The 19,615-nt window shown below is 41.9% G+C and overlaps 1 protein-coding gene across 2 annotated transcripts in view; it reads left to right on the forward strand.

The window, feature by feature from the left end:
• The window catches only part of USP15 (ubiquitin specific peptidase 15), an 82,089-nt gene that overhangs the window by 36,600 nt on the left and 25,874 nt on the right, over positions 1–19,615 (forward strand). The window contains exons 6-8 of one of the 2 annotated variants that reach the window (XM_068170399.1): positions 856–917; positions 11,990–12,073; positions 12,692–13,328. In XM_068170399.1, the coding sequence (XP_068026500.1) occupies positions 856–917; positions 11,990–12,073; positions 12,692–12,749 (204 nt within the window). In that variant the 3' untranslated portion in view covers positions 12,750–13,328. Of the gene's footprint in view, positions 1–855; positions 918–11,989; positions 12,074–12,691; positions 13,329–19,235; positions 19,381–19,615 lie in introns of those variants that run through there. The other variant, XM_068170398.1, reaches the window with a different exon arrangement.

A 19,615-nucleotide genomic window follows, 5' to 3' on the forward strand; every position in this document is an offset into this window, starting at 1 on the left:
CTGGCCACACTATTCCTAATGCAGGCCAGGATGCCATTGGCCCTCCTGGCCACCTGGGCACACTGCTGGCTCATATTCAGGTGGCTGTCGATCAGCACCCCCAGGTCCCTCTCTGTTTGGGAGCTCTCAGCCACTCCGACCCCAGCCTGTAGCTCTGCATGGGATTGCCATAGCCAAAGTGCAGCACTCGGCACTTGGACTTGTTAAATGACATCCCATTGAATTCTGCCCATCTGTCCAGTCGGTCGAGGTCCCTCTGCAGAGCCTTTCTACCCTCTAACTGACTAACATCTGCTCCTAACTTGGTGTCATCTGCAAACTTGCTGATGACTGACTCGACCCCCTCATCCAGACCATCAATGAAGATGTTAAAGAGCACAGGGCCCAGCACTGATCCCTGGGGGATGCCATTGGTGACTGGCCGCCAGCTGGCTGTGGCACCATTCACCACCACTCTCTGGGCCCGGCCCTCCAGCCAGTTCCTAACCCAGCACAGAGTGTAGTGGTCCAAGCCATGAGCTGACAGCTTAGACAGCTTAGATGTTTAAATATTGCAGGTTACCTGACCTCTCTTGAGAGATAAGGTCTTGCTATTGTATCCATGGGTAGTTGAGGCTTAGAATAATGTGTCTTGCCGAAAGTTGCAGAAATTAAGATGTGAGGAGGCAAAAGTGACTAGAGCAAGAGGAAGGTGCAGTGTAATTGAATGTAATATTCTTCAACCTTAGGAAATTGTAACAAGCATCAGGAATTTCCATCTTGATCATGTCAGCAAATACATCAAAAGGCTTGGAACAGAAAGCAATCTGCTGATACTTTTATTTCAGTTTTCTCACTACACCTTTTTTATGCTAGGTACTGGTGATAGAGCAGAAGAATGAGGATGGCACATGGCCAAGAGGTCCTTCGACTCCTAAGTAAGTGGTGAATTTAAGTCATATTGTTCACTATAGCTTAAACTGTTTTCACACCTTATTTTTGCTTTTAACAGTGGTATTTTCTTTTGCAAATCTACTTTCAGATCTTTTAGCTGAAAATAGGCCAAATAGTGCATTTGGTATAGGTGCTGCACATTGTAGAACAGGACATCATAATGGTGAATTCCTGCATGTATGTTGCTTAATGTTGTTGATTTCAGCCAGTGATGTACATTATCCTGCTTAAAGCTAGAGGGGGAAAAAAAATCTATAGTATGAAACTGTGTAAAAATGTAGTCTGTTTTATTTAGACTTCTGTTTCAAAACGTTACATACCTGTTCCATGAACACAGACCTTCTTTTCTGTGTGATGTCATTTGCACGTAAAGGTTATGAAAACTTCAGTCAACATTTCCAGCGTATTGCTTTTGTTCTTTAATGGGCTGTCATAAACTGAGAGAGTAGGTGTTACTTTTCTGTTCTCCTTGATGTCACTATCAGCAGTACCTTGATAGCAGTGAGTGAGTAGAATGATTTGAGTGTTAGATGGATAACTTTTTTAAGTGTTGATTCTGAATCATGCTCAGTTGGTTTTGAAGAACAGTTGGAAGAACTTACTAGAAAACTAACAGCATCTCAGCCTCACAAATAATCGTGTTTTTCTCCATTTTGTGGGCTGATTCTTGAGCATAACTTCCATAAAATGGTCTTGTAAGCTCCTTTTATTCCTTTTGTCGTTCTACATTCCTGCAAAGCCAATCAGATCCTGGGCTGCATCAGGAGAAGTGTGGCCAGCAGGTCGAGGGAGGTGATCCTCCCCCTCTACTCAGTTCTGGTGAGACCCCACCTGGAGTACTGCCTCCAGTTCTGGAGCCCCTATTACAAGAGGGATGTGGAGGTGCTGGAAGGTGTCCAGAGAAGGGCCACGAGGATGAGCAGAGGGCTGGAGCACCTCTCCTATGAGGACAGACTGAAGGAGTTGGGGCTGTTCAGTCTGCAGAAGAGAAGGCTCCCAGGTGACCTCATTGTGGCCTTCCAGTATCTGAAGGGGGCCTACAGGAAGGCTGGGGAGGGACTTCTCAGGATCTCAGGTAGTGATAGGATTAGGGGGAATGGAATGAAGCTGGAGGTGGGGAGACTCAGGCTGGATGTGAGGAGGAAGTCCTTCCCCATGGGAGTGGTGAAGCCCTGGAATGGGTTGTCCAGGGAGGTGGTTGAGGCCCCATGCCTGGAGGTGTTTAAGCCCAGGCTGGACGAGGCTCTGGCCAGGCTGATCTAGTGTGGGGTGTCCCTGCCCATGGCAGGGGGGTTGGAACTAGATGATCCTTGTGGTCCCTTCCAACCCTGATTGATACTACGATACTATGATACTACGATTCACTGTTGTTTTAAAGCATTCTTACAGTATCATTGCTTACCATTGGAAGGACAGAATTTCTTTAATCTTTGGTGGTTTATCTCAAGCACTTTCCATAGGAGACCCAGTTTATATTAAGTTGCTTCTGAAGTCTGAGTTCAGTTCAAGTTTGGTATGAACAGTATAATCTTGTTGAGCAAGATGTTTTGACACAAAGAATTGAGACTGCAGAGCAGCAAAACGAACAGGATGCAAAATACTAGAAGTTTAATCTCTGACCTGAAAAAGCATCTATTAGAAATGTAAATTCTGAGTCAAATTTTAGATTTAGATTTTGAAGGTTAAAAGAATGTAGATCACGGGGTGTCACGGATTCTTTTGGAAGCTTTTGTAGGGAGGTATTCTTGGTGATGGTCCCTGCTTTTATTCTGCTAAATTTGCATTCTACTTTATGGAAGGCATTCAGGAGCAGTATATAAATTAAAGAATATCTCCTGGAAAATGTCTGATCTGAAGACAAGTAAAATGGTAATTGAGAATACTGGTGTATGAGGAGGCCTTAAGTAAACCAGCAAATGAGGATGAATAGCTTTATTGTGAAGCCTGGGGAATGTTTTTGAGGTTTGACAGCTCTCAGGAAGATTGATGGAAATTTGGTATTCAAATGCATTGCAATAGTGGAAGGTTTGCAGAATTTAGTGGGTTCCAGTAGAAACTATCAGCAAGCAGTAATGGGGACAGGTTTTTACATCTGTTTAAAACTTTATAAGCAAAATCTAATAAATGTTTAAAGGGGTAGAAATATGAAACACCTGCTTTTGAGTTTTCTGTGTGGAATACATTAGTATTAGATTGTCATCACAGTGCACATCCAGATGCCTTCCTACATTCTTGTTATTGGTCACAGAGTGAGCTGACGCCGGTCCCTGCTGCGTGCTGCTGTAGTGCTTGTTTTAGAAGAGTACAAATCAAATGGCAAACACAAATGCAGAGGCCAGGGAATAAAATACCATATTTTAAAATGTCTAAAGACAGAATATTGGAAAGTATAAACATTTTACCATGCTTGAAAAAGACAGGATCATTTCAGAGCATCAGCTAAGTTTTTCACAGAATCATAGAGTAGTTGAGGTTGGAAGGTACCTCTGGGGGCTGGTGCAACCCACCTACTCAAAGAAGAGTCACCTGGAGCAGGTTGATTAAGATTCTGTCTCCTCAAGTTTTAAGCATCTTCAAGGATCAAGGCTCCATAACCTCCCTGGAAAACTTAACTCCACAGTTTGATGTCTCAATGGGATTATCTGTGCTTCAGTTTAAGCCCACTTCCTTTTCTCCTTTCAGTGAGCAGCACTGAGGAGGGTCTTGTTCATTCGTCTTCATTCCCTCCTATTGGGTGTTCATACACATTGATAAGATCACCCTGGGGCATTCTCTTCTCCAGGCTGAACAATCCCAGTTCTTTGCCACTCCACATAGGTCAGATGCTGTAATCCCTTGATCTTGCTGGACCTGCCCCAGTATATCCCTGTCTCTTTGCTACTGAGGAGCTCTGAAGAGATCCCAGCTCTACAGGGGTGTTTTGCCTCTGCAACTCCCACCCCATCCCAGTGTGTACTGATGCCTGGGGTTACTACTCCTCAAGTGTAGGCCTTTGCACTTACCTTTGACTGAACTTCAAGAGAGGTTCTGTTTGTATCAGATATTTGGATGTTTGTTGCTTAAGAAGCTTGGCTTCTGTGAATTTTTTTTTCCTAGGAAGCTCATAGTGACTCCTAGAATGTCTTTACTGTCATATACTGCCAAAATGGATGGGCATTAATGGGCATCTCAGCAGAAAGTTGTTACACTAACTTTTCTGTGAATAACTGTCTCCTAAATGTCATACATGTGACAAACTCACCCAGACATGGACATCCCAATTGCTTTGATAGTTTAGCTGCTGATTATCCCAAGTCTTGTATGAGGACTTCTGATCTGTTTGCGGGCTATTTTTTGTTTATCATCTCTGGGAAGATATTCCACAGGCAGAAAACCAACCAACCAATCCTATTAGAATGTGCTTTTTTTATCATAAAGTGGATGTTTTAAACTAAGACATAGATCTCTCTCTCTCTCTCTCTCTCTCTCTTTATATATATATATATATATATATATATATATATATATATATATATATATACACAAAACACTGAAGTTGTAGTTCAAGTAACTTCAGCACCTGTGCTACAAAATAAAATGAGGTGGATGGCAATTCAAACGTTTCAAGCAATCTGTGATTGTAGGTTGAAGATTTAAGCTTTGAAGTTCCACTAATTACTAAATGGACAGCCAGGACAAGGTTTCTGTAATTTTTCTGTTAAGAAGTTGTTACCTGTTTATCTGCAAATATAAAAGCAAGTTTGAGAAGCGTACAAAGAAACTATAAACTAGAAACTTACTTCCTGCTACATGTCCAGAGAAGGGCCACAAGGATGATCAGAGGGCTGGAGCACCTCTCCTGTGAGGACAGACTGAAGGAGTTGGGGCTATTCAGTCTGGAGAAGGAAAGGCTCCAAGGTGACCTAATTGTGGCCTTCCAGTATCTGAAGGGGGCCTACAGGAAGGCTGGGGAAGGACTTCTCAGGATCTCAGGTAGTGATAGGACTAGGGGGAATGGAATGAAGCTGGAGGTGGGGAGATTCAGGCTGGACATGAGGAGGAGGTTCTTCACCATGAGAGTGGTGAAGCCCTGGAATGGGTTGTCCAGGGAGGTGGTTGAGGCCCCATGCCTGGAGGTGTTTAAGCCCAGGCTGGATGAGGCTCTGGGCAGCCTGATGTAGTGTGGGGTGTCCCTGCCCATGGCAGGGGAGTTGGAACTAGAATAGAATAGAATAAACCAGGTTGGAAGAGACCTTCAAGATCATCACGTCCAACCTATCACCCAACACCAACTAATCAACTAACCCATGGCACCAAGCACCCTGTCAAGTCTCCTCCTGAACACCTCCAGTGACGGCGACTCCACCACCTCCCCAGGCAGTCCATTCCAATGGGCAATCACTCTCTCTGCGTAAAAATTCCTCCTGACCTCCAGCCTGAACCTCCCCTGGTGTAGCCTGAGACTGTGTCCTCTTGTTCTGGTGCTGGCTGCCTGGGAGAAGAGACCAACCTCTGCCTGTTTACAACCCCCCTTCAGGTAGTTGTAGAGAGCAATAAGGTCACCCCTGAGTCTCCTCCTCTCCAGGCTAAGCAGCCCCAGCTCCCTCAGTCTCTCCTCACAGGGCTGTGTTCCAAGCCCCTCACTAACTTCGTTGCCCTTCTCTGGACTCGTTCCAGCAAGTCAACCTCCTTCCTAAACTGAGGGGCCCAGAACTGGACACAGCACTCAAGGTGTGGCCTAACCAGTGCAGTGTACAGGGGCAGAATGACCTCCCTGCTCCTGCTGGCCACACTGTTCTTAATGCAGGCCCTGATGCCATTGGCCCTCTTGGCTGCCTGGGCACACTGCTGGCTCATGTTCATCCTACTAGATGATCCTTGTGGTCCCTTCCAACCCTGACTGATACTATGATACTAATTTTAGAGAAGTATTGTTTGCTGTTTTGTTCAAAAACTATACACAAGTATTAAATCTCTTGATCCATCGTAGTCTTCAGCAATGCTTCTTATATGGTTAATGGTCAAAAGAATTTTTAATAAATCCATCAGTATACATCTGTGTATGTAATAAAAGTAATGGACTGAATTCTGGTATTTGATTTGTTCTTTAAAATTCACTCTGGAATAAATCATCCTAAACGAAGAGCATGTTAGTTTACAGAATTTACAGATGGTCTGCTGTTAATTTTTTTGGTGAGGGGTTTGGAACACAAGCCATATGAGGAGAGACTGAGGGAGCTGGGGCTGCTTAGCCTGGAGAAGAGGAGACTCAGGGGTGACCTTATCACTCTCTACAACTACCTGAAAGGAGGTTGTAGACAGGCAGCCAGTACCAGAACAAGAGGACACAGTCTCAGGCTGCACCAGGAGAAGTTCAGGCTGGATGTTAGGAAGAAGTTACAGTATCACAGTATCACTTAGGTTGGAAAGGACCTCGGGGATCATCGAGTCCAACCTATCAACACAGACCCCATGACTAGACCATGGCACCAAGTGCCACGTCCAATCTCCCCTTGAACGCCTCCAGGGACGGTGACTCCACCACCTCCCTGGGCAACCGGTTCCAATGCCGAATGACTCGCTTAGTGAAGAACTTCCTCCTCACCTCGAGTCTGAACCTCCCCTGGCACAGCTTGAGACTGTGTCCCCTTGTTCTGGTGCTGGTTGCCTGGGAGAAGAGGCCAACCCCCTCCTGGCTACAACCACCCTTCAGGTAGTTGTAGAGAGCAATGAGGTCACCCCTGAGCCTCCTCTTCTCCAGGCTAAACAATCCCAGCTCCCTCAGCCTCTCCTCATAGGGCTTGTGTTCAAGGCCTCTCCCCAGCCTTGTTGCCCTTCTCTGGACACGTTCAAGTGTTTCGATGTCCTTCTTAAACTGAGGGGCCCAGAACTGGACACAGTACTCAAGGTGCGGCCTAACCAGAGCAGAGTACAGGGGCAGAATGACCTCCCTGCTCCTGCTGGCCACACTATTCCTAATGCAGGCCAGGATGCTATTGGCCCTCCTGGCCACCTGGGCACACTGCTGGCTCATATTCAGGCGGCTGTCGATCAGCACACCCAGGTCCCTCTCTGTTTGGCAGCTCTCCAGCCACTCCGACCCCAGCCTGTAGCTCTGCATGGGATTGCCATAGCCAAAGTGCAGCACTCGGCACTTGGACTTGTTGAATGCCATCCCATTGGACTCTGCCCATCTGTCCAGTCGGTCGAGGTCCCTCTGCAGAGCCTTTCTACCCTCTAACTGACTAACATCTGCCCCTACAGAGAGAGTGATTGCCCATTGGAATGGGCTGCCAGGGAGGTGGTGGAGTCACCATCATTGGAGGTGTTCAGGAGGAGTCTTGACAGGGTGCTTGGTTGCATGGTTTAGTTGATTAGGTGGTGTTGGATGGTAGGTTGGACACGATGATCTCGAGGGTCTTTTCCAACCTGGTTTATTCTGTTCTCTTCTAACAGGTTTTGCATGTAAAAAGAAATATGCTAGAATTTTTTATTTTGTCCATACAGAAATTTGACTGGACACATAAATAGTTTTTTTTTTCCTTCTTGTAATAAAGGATATTTTCATTCAGTATTTGTCACATGGTACTTTCCTACCTAATTCTTTTTCTACTTCAAAAATATGTGCATTTTTTCCTTGAAAAAGTGCTAAAGGCTTTTGCTTGATTCTTTTCTGAGCTAGTTCTCTAAGCTTCTAAGAGAGAGGAAAAAACAATTAATAAAAGATGCCTAGCTAGCATTATTTATTTTGTTTTTAATTAATGCTTGCTTAGCCAAGGTTTTTAGGAAAAAATATCCACGAGTCTTCAAAAGCAAAACCGTCTGCTTGCTGAAATAAATAGTGCCATCTCTAACCAACAGATTGATTTATTTCTTTTAAAGGGGTTTCTTTTTTCCCCTGAAGCACTTAATGTGCAAACAGATGTGCCTTTCTACTGAATTTTCTGTAAGAAGGATAATTGTGCATAGTAGAGCTAAGTGGAAACTCACTCTCATGCCTTAAATCGTGAAAACGAGAGCTGTCAGAGGTTGGCTGCCAGTGAAGGGCTGGACTGCCATTTGCTGATTCATAGTAACTTTTTAGACTGAGGTAACCATGTATTTGAGCCCCTGTGGGTGAAAATCAAATACTGGTAATGTACAACAGATGCTTTCAAGTTAGTTTAGCAAACATATTTATTAATATCAGGTAATGCAGGGTTGAGAAACTCTTTAACAAATGCCTGCCCTGAGCATTAGATTGATTTTTTTGCTTGCTGAAGGTTAAAATATCAGCCTTTCATGCACAATCTCCATAGAAGTATGATTACCTCAATTAGCAGGGTTTGGGGAGAAAAGAATAGTCTAAATAGAAGTAGATTAAACATACTAAAGCTTGCCTTGTAATACTAAATTGTGTGCCAGCCTGATTATAACCACACTTTCACAGTCCTTGAGAATGGAAGGACCTTTGGAAGTAACCTCATCCAGTCCACCTACTCAAATCAGGGGCAACTGGAGCAGGTTGCCCAGGACTGTGTGCAGGTACATTTTGACTATCTCCAGGGCTGGAGACTGCACATACATTCTGGTTAACCTGTTCCAGTTTTTGATTCCCCTAACTGTAAAAAAACAAAGTGACAGCCATCGCTTTGGGGTTTTATGTGAGCATTTCTTACGTTCAGGTGAAATTTCATTGATTGTTCTTTATGCCCATGGCCTTTTTCCTTTCAGTGGGCACCACTGGGAAGGGTCTTGCTCTGTCTTCATTTCCTCCCATTGGGTATTTATACACATTGATAAGATTGCTCTGGGGCTTTCTCAGCACTGGGCTGAATGGTCCCAGGTGTCTCAGCCTCTCAACAGAAGTCAGGTGCTGTAACCCATTTATTACCTTTGTGGCCTCTCACTGTACTTGCTTCAGTATATCCTTTTCTGGGAAGACTAGAAGTGAACCTGGCAGTCCCAAGGTGTCTTGTTAGTGCTGGGTTGAGGGGAAGAATCACCCCACTCAGTCTGCTGGCAATGCTCTTCTCAGTGCAGCCCAGGAGGCTGTTGGCTTCTTTAGCCACTAGGGTACATTGCTGCCTTACGTTCATTTTTTATATTCAGCAGGACCCCAGGTGCTTTTCTGCCAAGCTGCTTTCCATCTGGCCCCTCCTCCCAGTTTTGTCATCTCTCACAGAGGGTGCTCTTTGTCCTGATGTTCTGGTCATTAATAAGGATATTAGAGACCTAGTATTGACCTTTGGAGTATACTACTGGTGACTGGCCTCCAACTGGACTTCGTTCTGCTGGTCAAAGTCATCTGAGCCCTGGTTTTCAGTCCATTTTACTGTATGATTATATAACCCATGCTTTACCTGCATATGTGTAAGAATGTTACAGGAGCCAGTGTCAAAAGTCTTACTGAAGTGTAAATAACACACACTACTTGTCTGTCATCTACCAAGCTAGTAAACTCACCACAGAAGGCTATTAGGCTGGTTAAGTAACATTTCCATTTCATAAATCTATACAGACTAGTTCTTGTCGTATTTTTATCTTTCATACACCTAGAAGTGGTTGTCAGGATCAGTTGCTCCATCACCTGTGAGATCAAGATGAGGCAAATGAGCCTATAGTTCCCCAGATCTCTTTTGCCCTCTAGAAAATATGACACCCAGCCCTCAGATATTTATAGACATTTAATAGATCCCCTCTCAGTCTTCTCTCCAGACTAAACAGCCCCAGGACTCTCGGCCTTTCCTCATAAGGCAGTGCTTCAGGCCCTTAATCATCTTTGTAGCCCTCCATTGGACTCTCTCAAGTAGATCCCTGTCCCTCTTGATCTGAGGAGCCCAGAACTGGATGTACTATTCCAGCTGGGCCCTCACTAGATCCTTCCTCGATCCGCTGGACACACTCTTCTTACTGCACCCCAGGATACCATTGACTTTCTTGGCCACAGGGGCACATTGCTGTCCCATGGGTAACTTGCTGTCCACCAGGATTCCCAGGTCCTTCTCCACAGGACTGCTGTCTAGCAGATCTCCTAACCTGTACTGGTGCAGTTTATTACTCCTTCCCAGGTGCAGGGAAGGAATCCTTGTTGAACCTCATTAGGTTCCTCTTTGCCCAGCTCTCCAGTCTGTCCAAGTCTCACTAAATCTGGTCTGAGAAACACTAGCTTGTTTTTAGGTTTTGGTGGTAACCAGACCTTTCTTTGTGTAGCAGATCCTGGTTTCTTTTATTTTTAGACAACAATAATACATTGAGCTTTTAAATTTAAAGCAGTGTTGCATTTGAATGTGGCTTATCTTATATAAAAGCTTTATTTTGAATAGTTCAGTTTCTATCCAAAATGACTTCATTCAGACTGCTTCTTGTAAAATAATTACATGAATGTATATAAGTTAACTTTTGTCTTTAAGTAGGGTTAAACTGACTTCAGTTTTATATCTTTCTTGTAGACACTATTTTACTTCTTTGAAGATAATATTCAAAGAAGAGGATTTCAGTTAATAATCTACAGGGAAAGCTTTATGAGTGTTGGTCAGAATACTTACTTTAAAATCTTTTCTTCACATGTTGATCTATGGTTTGGAAAAGATTTATTAAGGAAAAGTGGAAAATAAATGTGAAAATATACTTGGGGAAAATTCCCTGTGTAAAAATGTTTATCTCCTTGCAGAGGCATGCAGAATTTCTTCTAGTAATACCGTGATATGTATTTCAAAGCTTTCCAGTGACAGCTGGGGCTTTCTGCAAAGCAGCTGGAGTTGCATAGGGCCCACAAAAACATGAAAGTGCATTAATTCCTTTGAGTATTCAGAGCCTTTTCCATGGTGATCTGTGAGATTTGATCAGAAAAAGGAAAGTACACTGCAAGACAGTTCAGTTGCTACATTCAAAGGGTCTTTGGATTAAAATTATCAGCATTCTTAAAGATAAACAATGGGGGTGACTGACAATAGTACTACTTGTGAGGGGAAAAAAACTTTTTTGATGTTTGCTTGGTATTGTGTATAATTGTCTTGGGGGTTTTTTTTAACAGTATTAATAAGACTTTTAATTAAATGGATTCATGCTGCTGTTAAACCAGCCTTGAAGCATGGATCTTTACTACTTTTTGTATCTTGTCTCAGCCTCCATTTATGGTTCGATGAAAAATTCATTAACTTTCCATGTTAGAAACTTTAGACTCTAGGTTTTAGAACATTGTAGTGGTTTGAGCTTTAACTGGGAGTTAAAAGCTCAAATGGGGAAAAGGCTGAGAATCTATTCCCCACTCCCCCCCTCCTCCCTCCAAACAGGGAGAGGGGAAAAAAAAAAAAAGGGGGTAAGGAACAAATCCACTAAACAACAATCTGGAGTCAGCTTGGAAGTAGAGAGGTGAAGAATTTTTCTTTAAATTATATATATAACAATAACAGAAAAAAAGTTCACAAGGGCAAGGAACAAGAATGGGTGGGAGGGGGACAGAAAAGAATAATACAAAACCAGTCTTTCTCTGAGGAGGTGCGGAGGCAGCAGGGAAAAGGATCAGGTCCGGCCACGTGGCTGAGGAGCAGGAGGGCAGCTGCAGTAGCTCTCATCCAGCAGAGGCAGGAGCCAAAAAGGAGATCCAAAGGCTATGATGTCCTGATTTTTATACCCTGGCTGGGCAGGGAGGGGGGAGTGGAACAGACTCAGCTTTCCCAGGGGAATCGCCCTGCAGGGAGGGTAAAGTACCCGCAATCCCTCCACCCTGCTTTGTTCTTTTGTTTTCAGAAAAGGGGGTTAACCCATCACAAACAGCAAAATACCTGTAGGCATACTGTAAACTGAAAACAGTATTGGTTTTTTTAGCCCAGTGCCCTGTGATGTTTTCTGTTTGCTTGGTCGCTCTGTTTCTTCAGGATCCCGATGTTTAAAGCACGGCGAATCGTTGCAAGTTTCAAACGATGGGTTCTGAGGGCTTCATTTCCTGGATGATTTTAGTACTTCACCCACTTTTCATAAAGAAAAATAATAATATTTCCTTTTAATACTTGTTTGTGTGCATTGATCATTTGTTAGTTGTTTTTTTTAATATCTCAGCATCTTTATCTAATTTACTCTTTTCGTATTTTTAAAGGTCCCCAGGTGCATCCAATTTTTCAACTTTGCCAAAGATCTCTCCCTCTCTATCAAATAATTATAACAACATGAACAACAGAAAGTAAGCAATATACCTTAAACCATTCTATTTTTACTTAATTTAATCACCTCAGTGTGACATAAACAAATGTTGATGTTTTGTAACTCTTAACTTAAGGGTCTTGATTTGTTTGGCGATATTTGCTTTGTGGATTGTTGCTAGTCACCGTTTCATATAGTGTAGGTATTGTGAAGCAGGAAATGAAACACAGTTAAGAATGTTTGGTAACTCTTAGTCCTCAGTAGAATGGATGCTGTAAAGAATGTTGATCATTGTAAGAAAATGATACAGAGACTTTATTTAGAGTTTATCATGCTAAAAATACATCGTTGTTACTGTTGTCCTGGCTGAATTTAGATGGACAACAACAACAAAAAATACATTAACTACTTAAATTTCTGGTGGTCAGGTTTTCCCTTATGTCTGGATGCTAAGATACTATAGCAGCCTATGTGATATCACATGCTGATTTGAGACCACTGAATTGTTTTCGCTACGGTGGTTGTCATAGTGATGATAGCTGTTGATCAGTTGTTGGGAACTTCTGTGTCTTAGTGCTGCAAGATTTGTGAGAGTTGAGTCTAATAAGTGTGCCTGAATGATCAGAGGCTTAGTAAAAGAGGTGTCTTGTTTTTTTAGGGGTTTCACCTTTATATTCCAAATCAGAAGTTTAATAAAGAAGGCGATAAAACTCTGAAAGAAGAGCTTTCGTATTCCAGTGGCAAACTTTGTGTGTAATCTTTTTTTTGTTGTTGTTGTTGTACACATTTGGAAAGGAAAAAAAAAAAACACAAATAAAACAAACAAAAAACCCCCAACAATTGGTGAATATAGAAAACCCTGGAATGATTTCCCTCGAACAGATAACGAAGCATCATTCAAGTGCTTGAAAGCAGAGAGCACTCATCTTTAATGCAAGCTGGGGAAATTGAAGAGACTTATTCTTACAGTTCATTCAAATTTAAAGTACTTTCCCAAACATGCATTTTGTGATCAAACATGAAGATGTTGAATATTAAAAAGGTGGCATAAATGTTAAATATCTGATACAATATCTTCCAGTTAAATACTGCATTTATCAGAAGGGATTTTTTCCTAAGGGGTGAAGTGTCACTTGTGCCTCTACCAATTGTGAGTAGCCCCAACTCTCACTCTTAAACAGTTGAAATCCATGTATTTAACTGCAGTCTGCTGTACTCTGTGTGTGAATGCCTAATAAATAAAAAGTACATTGTATCTATGACTGTGTGAAAAATTACTTGACCACACCTGAGACTCCAGCTGAGAATTAATCTCTCTTTCCCCCATTGCTTATGCAATGCACAGTTATAATGTCAAAACCAAAGCTTAACAGTTCCTTTTGCCTAGGGAGTGTCTGTTTTAAAGCAAGGCAGCAAGGATTCCTTCTTTTCTTCCCCCAACCCCACCCTTTTTGTGGGTTTTTGGTTTCATTTGAGGTTTTTTTGCCCCCAACCCCTTTTTTTTTGTGTGTGTCAGTTTCTCCCTAGTGATGCTCTAGTTATTTTTAGGAAGCACTTAGGAAACCTGTTGCCAGCTCTTGAAGCACCTAAAGGAAGCTTCTTCATTTGCTTAGCTCATTTTATTTTTATTTCTTGGTTTATTTGGGAGACAGAATTAGAACTTTTAAGTTCAAATTCTGGGGTTGTGTGTTTTGTTTCGTTTTGTTGTTGTTTGGGTTTTTATTTGAGGATTTTAAATCAAAGTAAATGTTTAAAAGGAAGAGATAACATCCAGATTTGACAAGGAATTGGTCCTTGGCTTTAACTGCAACTTAAACATTTGTAAAATCACATATTTGTTACATATTATTTATTAGTGCTATGAAATACCAGCCAGTTTCCTCTTGTAACTCCAAACACCTTGTGCCTGGATGTTATGTGAGGCAGATACTTGGCGCAGAAGTAGATGGGGTTCATTACAATTCAATATTCCAGTAATGATGAGTTTAAAGTAAGTATTTTTCATATCACAAATCTATAATCATAATCTTTAGCAGCACAGAACTAGTTCAGTGATAGAAAAGTCATACCCATTAATACACTGTTCTTTAAAGTGCAGTCATATCCATTAATACACTGTGTACTTTAAAGTGCATGCTGTTGCATTAAGAGGTTTTGGCTTCCAAAGGCAAATGGAAAGATGCATCTCTGTATTTAATTGCATTATATCATTCTGGGTTAAGGTCATTTTCTTCATATCTTCATTACTTTCCTAAGAAACTACTTAACATCAGCTTTGCTTGGAATTTGTATTCATGTTTCTGCCTTATTGTCTCTTACATTGCACGTTATCTTTAGCACAGTGGTGAAATTGTACATTTGTGGCTTTCCAGGGCCCATTGGCACATGAGACTCTGTGGCTCCTAAAAGAAATTTCAGCATATGTTTTTAAGCTCATTTGAGCTGACAAAGCTGATCTGTAAGGCAGAAAAAGCAAACAAACAGGTTGTTTGTAGTAATAGCCCTAAGTCCTAGTTTATGCAATTATAGCATAGCTATGGAGTGCAAATTAAGTTGAAACTCTGAAAAGTGTCACCTTTCTTTGGATGGTTCATGTTTCTGTAATACTTGTCTAATCCAGGAAGTGTTCTCAGTACCTGTGAGCCTCACATTGGTAAATCCTGAATTGTGTGTTGAGCTAGCCATGCACTAGGTAACAGAAGTAGCTTGTGCATATTTTATCAGGCCCAAAGCCTTAATTTCTATAGATGTGAGCTTGCATTTGATGGAATGGAGGATTCTGTATAATTGATCATTGATGTTCTTTTGCCTTTACAGGTGATCTTGTTGAAAGAATAACATAGGAGGATTAGCATAATATGTGTTAGTGGATTGAGAAGAGCAGGGAGAGACACGCATCATTTAGGTCTTACTGGAATTTCTCTTTATTGCTGTGATGAAGCAATACATTTCACATGGTATTTTTTAAATGATGTGGGATGGGGATTAAAAACAGTTGAGCAGGGTTTTCCTAGGGGAATCCAGTGAAAAGTTATCTTGTTTCCTTCATTTATAACCATTGTTTCCATCTCCTAAAATGACTTCCTTCATCATTCAGTAGTGTCAGCTTGTCCGAGGATGTACAGCTGGCAGCTTTGTTCACATGCTTGGTATATGTCAATGTGCTTATTTCAAGAAGTATAAATGTTAATTACCTCACCTGTTGATTGTTCATGTTGCACTGAAAGAGGCAAATATTGTGAGAAACACAATCAATTTTTTCCTTTTAAAAAAATCTTTATTTAAATAGATTCTAATGTTATCTTTTGCTCTCCAGACGATGATCGTGAGCAGAAACAAAGACTTTGTGTCTTTGTGTAATGACATGGGCCTCTCCTGCTGCCTCAGGCACCTCTAAAAGTTGATGGAACCCAGTTATGGGTTTGTTAAAGTGGCTGGTCACAAAACACATTGGCAGTGCATTAAAGCAGTTGAAATATTACAGAGCTCAGTAAGTGTTCCAGACTTAATTTTCTGGGCTCCTTCTTGCAATTCAAATTCCCTTTGCAGCCCCTCTGTTGTTGATTGATGGCACTTCGCCGTCAAATTCTGTCCTGTCCAAAGCAAAGGATGCTTTTCCAAACTTCTCTCTTCCAAATCCATGCTTCCTCAAACTCCTGCTACACAATGGGTTCACCCTCATTGGAAAGCTGCTTTGAGGTTTAAAGGCAGGATACAGTCATTTCAAATATCACAGTATCACAGTATAACTAAGGTTGGAAATGACCTCAATGATAATCGAGTCCAACCTATCAACACAGACCTCATGACTAGACCATGGCACCAAGTGCCACGTCCAATCTCCTCTTGAACACCTCCAGGGACGGTGACTCCACCACCTCTCTGGGCAGCACATTCCAATGACGAACAACTCGCTCGGTGAAGAACTTTCTCTTCACCTCGAGTCTAAACCTCCCCTGGCACAGCTTGAGACTGTGTCCCCTTGTTCTGATGCTGGGTGCCTGGGAGAAGAGACCAACCCCTTCCTGGCTACAACCACCCTTCAGGTAGTTGTAGAGGGCAATGAGGTCACCCCTGAGCCTCCTCTTCTCCAGGCTAAACAATCCCAGCTCCCTCAGCCTCTCCTCACAGGGCTGTGCTCAAGGCCTCTCCCCAGCCTTGTTGCCCTTCTCTGGACACGTTCAAGTGTTTTGATGTCCGTCTTAAACTCAGGGGCCCAGAACTGGACACAGTACTCAAGGTGCAGCCTAACCAAAGCAGAGTACATGGGCACAATGACTTCCCTGCTCCTGCTGGCCACACTATTCCTAATGCAGGCCAGGATGCCATTGGCATATGGCACATACAACTCAGGTTCTATAGATTTACAGATAATCACATCTCATTTTTAAACTTCCCTTTACCATTTCTACTACTTCAAGAACCCTGAAGCTGTCCAAGGGTCTGAAGACAGTTTCTTGGTTTTGAAGGCTTGCCTTATTTTGTGTGCAGTGATTTCTTCTAAGAGCCATCAGTGTTTTCCTTCTGCTGTTGCCCTTACATGACCACCACTTTCAAATACTACCTCTCTCCTTTTCCATGCATTGTTCCTTCATTAAGGTCAGCTGTCTAAAAGTTTTGCAGAACAAGCAGATGGAGGTTGGGGGCACACTATCACAAGTTCCTTTTTCTAGGGCATTTCTATTTGAATGAAGTTTATGTAGACTTGCTCCGCATCTTTACTTGCTTTCCATTGTTAGCCATTTACTGCTGACTTTTAATAATAGGGTTTTTTTGTCCAGTTTCAAAAGTATAAAAAGCAGAGCCACATTATAATTTAAATAAAAATAATGGTTCCAGAAAAACAAACAAACAAAACAAACCAAGTTTTCAGGCTGATAAAGCTGTGAAGAGAGTGAAGAGACATCCCTTAGTTTCCTGCACATAGTAGGCATTGTATTTTGCCAGATCTGTTTTGATAAAGTATTATGGGACCCTGAAAGAAAAATTTATTAATAGACCTGACTCATGGGATGTGATAACCATATTCTCTAAACCCCTCAAATGTAATTCTGAGGGCCAGTATAGAAGATTAAAGAGCTCAGAAATGGCTTTCCTCTTTGAAAAGTGACTGTTGCTTAGAGCAAACCAACACTGGGGATCTGTCTGCATTACAATTATCTTGAATTGATTATCATGATGTTACTCAGCTTATTTAAGGAAATCTTTCACCCCAATGTGCTACAGCCAAAAGACACTAGTTGTATTCCCTTGCTTTCCAGTGTCCTTCCTAAGGTTACACTTTGTGAAGGAGGGAAAGCTACAAAAAAGGAAAAAGAAGGGCAGTGAAAATTCCCAGGAAAATTATATTCAGTCTCTTTATTCCCCTTGCATCTCCTAAATTTCCTAAGGAGATTTCTGTTAACCCTGTGAGAAGTGTAATCTTTGAGTCAGGTGAGGAAAGCAACAGGGAACAAGTAGGGCTTATGGTGTACCCTGTACATGTGCATTTCTGTTGCTGCTGTGCACTGTTGAGCTGAGGAGGCTGGTTGGTTATGCTGTGGAGGATGCATCAGCATCTTTCTGTGGGACCTAAGGCTTTTGCCAACTTAAGGGAACTGGGGTTGGTTGCAGTAGCTGGACTGGAGCTGCAAAGGGAGATGAAAAGTAATTTTCCCTGGGGATCTCACAGATGGGTAAACCAGGAACCAAAGACAGGGAAGGATCGACCTGAGAAGCAAGCTTGAAGGGTATGTGGGCCCTGGAGCTCCTAAGTACCTTGTGTAAACTTGAGTGAAATATTTAAGTTGTTATTAAGCTGAATGGGCAAAAGTAACTTTGCAGGATTTTTTTTCATGGAGAATGGCCAGTAAGCACAAAGCCACTTAGCTAGTTTGGTGGCAAGCCAGAGAGCAAAGAAATGCTTATGTATGGAAAAGGGAAGGATGGAAAGACAACTATTAAAAAGAAATTATCAGATGGCAAAGTTTGAGAAGAGCAGCTTTATGGACAGCGGAGCTATGAGCTGCACAGCTTTCTGAGGACACAGAGAGGGGGAGAAATTTTCCTTGGCTTCTGTTTGAAATCTTCAGTAACTTCTGATTCAAACACAAAAAACTGTTGTTCATGAAAAGTGAGCAATTGTGCCCTGAGGGAGCAGTTGAAATTCATTTGGATGTGAAGAGTGTGATACTGTGCAGGAATAATGACTGGAGGGTTGGCCACTTGCATCCTCAGTCTTGTACAATTATACATCTGTTATGGATCAGGACTGATTCTTTGCACTGCGTATTTTTCCTTGTCATTCTTAGCAACTGACTTTCAGGGGTTTGTTCAAGTAGCTTCTAATTTGAATGATGTTTAATGACTGCAGAGATACTGTTCAGCTTTAGCCAAAGCTACTATCATGCCGATTTAGCTATTTTAAGAAAGACTTTAACCTTTCTGGTGGGTTGCTTATTCTAACAGTATTATAGGACATCCTCTTAAAAGATTCTTTTGCCTTAATAGTGTTCTCAGATATGCTTACTTTAATGTTTTGAGAGTTATTCTATATTTAGTGCTTGCATGATTTCATCTGGAAACAAATGGCTTTAAATCTTACCATTTTACCTATTTCAGGCTTCTCCAGTTTCTCCAAAGAGATGCATCATAGAGATTTAGAAGGAAGTTGTTGCAAGGCATTTTGCGCATTTTACCTCTCAAGGCTTTCCTGCATTTGCATGCTGGATTGTGCTGTCCTGGCAGGGGAGCTATAAATAGATTCTCTGATGCAGTGAGGCAGTTATGCCACAGTGGCCTTGGAAATCTCAGCTTTCACCTGTAACTCTACATTCCCATTCCCACCGACCTCACTTGCAGTAGCAGGATGCAAAAGAGACGTAAATGATTGATTGCTGCTGGTGGTGTCTAAAGTCTGAGTGTATTAAATTTGATGGAGCAATGAAGAATAGAGTAAGCTGTGAAGCTCCTCCTATCAAAAAGGGGTAGGGATATAATAATTACCTTTATTGCAGTACATTAGATTTTGGTTGTTTGTGCAGGTGACTTTTAAAATGAAATGAACCTTATTACCAAAGTTACATGCTCCTTTTAAATCCTTTCTTGTTCACAGAAGTTGCTTTAACATTGTTAAGCATTTAAGTTTATGAATTACTTGTGTGTATCAAAATACTGCAGAGTATGTGTTTACATTGTGAAATATGTTCTGGTTTTTTTCACAGTGTGAAAAATTCAAACTATTGTCTGCCATCGTACACTGCTTATAAGAATTATGATTACTCAGAGCCAGGAAGACATAATGAGCAGCCAGGCCTCTGTGGCCTGGGCAACCTGGGGAATACATGTTTCATGAATTCAGCAATTCAGGTATGTACTTTAGAATCAAATGAGCTTGACTTACTGCTTGGATGCTGGTACCTTGTTATATTTTGTCATGTTTAGAAACTAAGAGACTCCTTTAAGTAGCAGATAGAATTAAAACAGAGGAAATGATACATTTATACTGGTGTACTAGAAAAATTGATTTACATAGCTGCCTTCATTGTTTGCCCTGTTTCTGCACAGTGATCAATATCAGGAAGAGATTTGACCTGTGTTCTAC

This window comes from Melanerpes formicivorus, unplaced genomic scaffold, assembly GCF_026170545.1.
Source record: "Melanerpes formicivorus ecotype bairdi unplaced genomic scaffold, bMelFor1.0.p_v2 SCAF_3, whole genome shotgun sequence".
Lineage (NCBI taxonomy): Eukaryota > Metazoa > Chordata > Aves > Piciformes > Picidae > Melanerpes > Melanerpes formicivorus.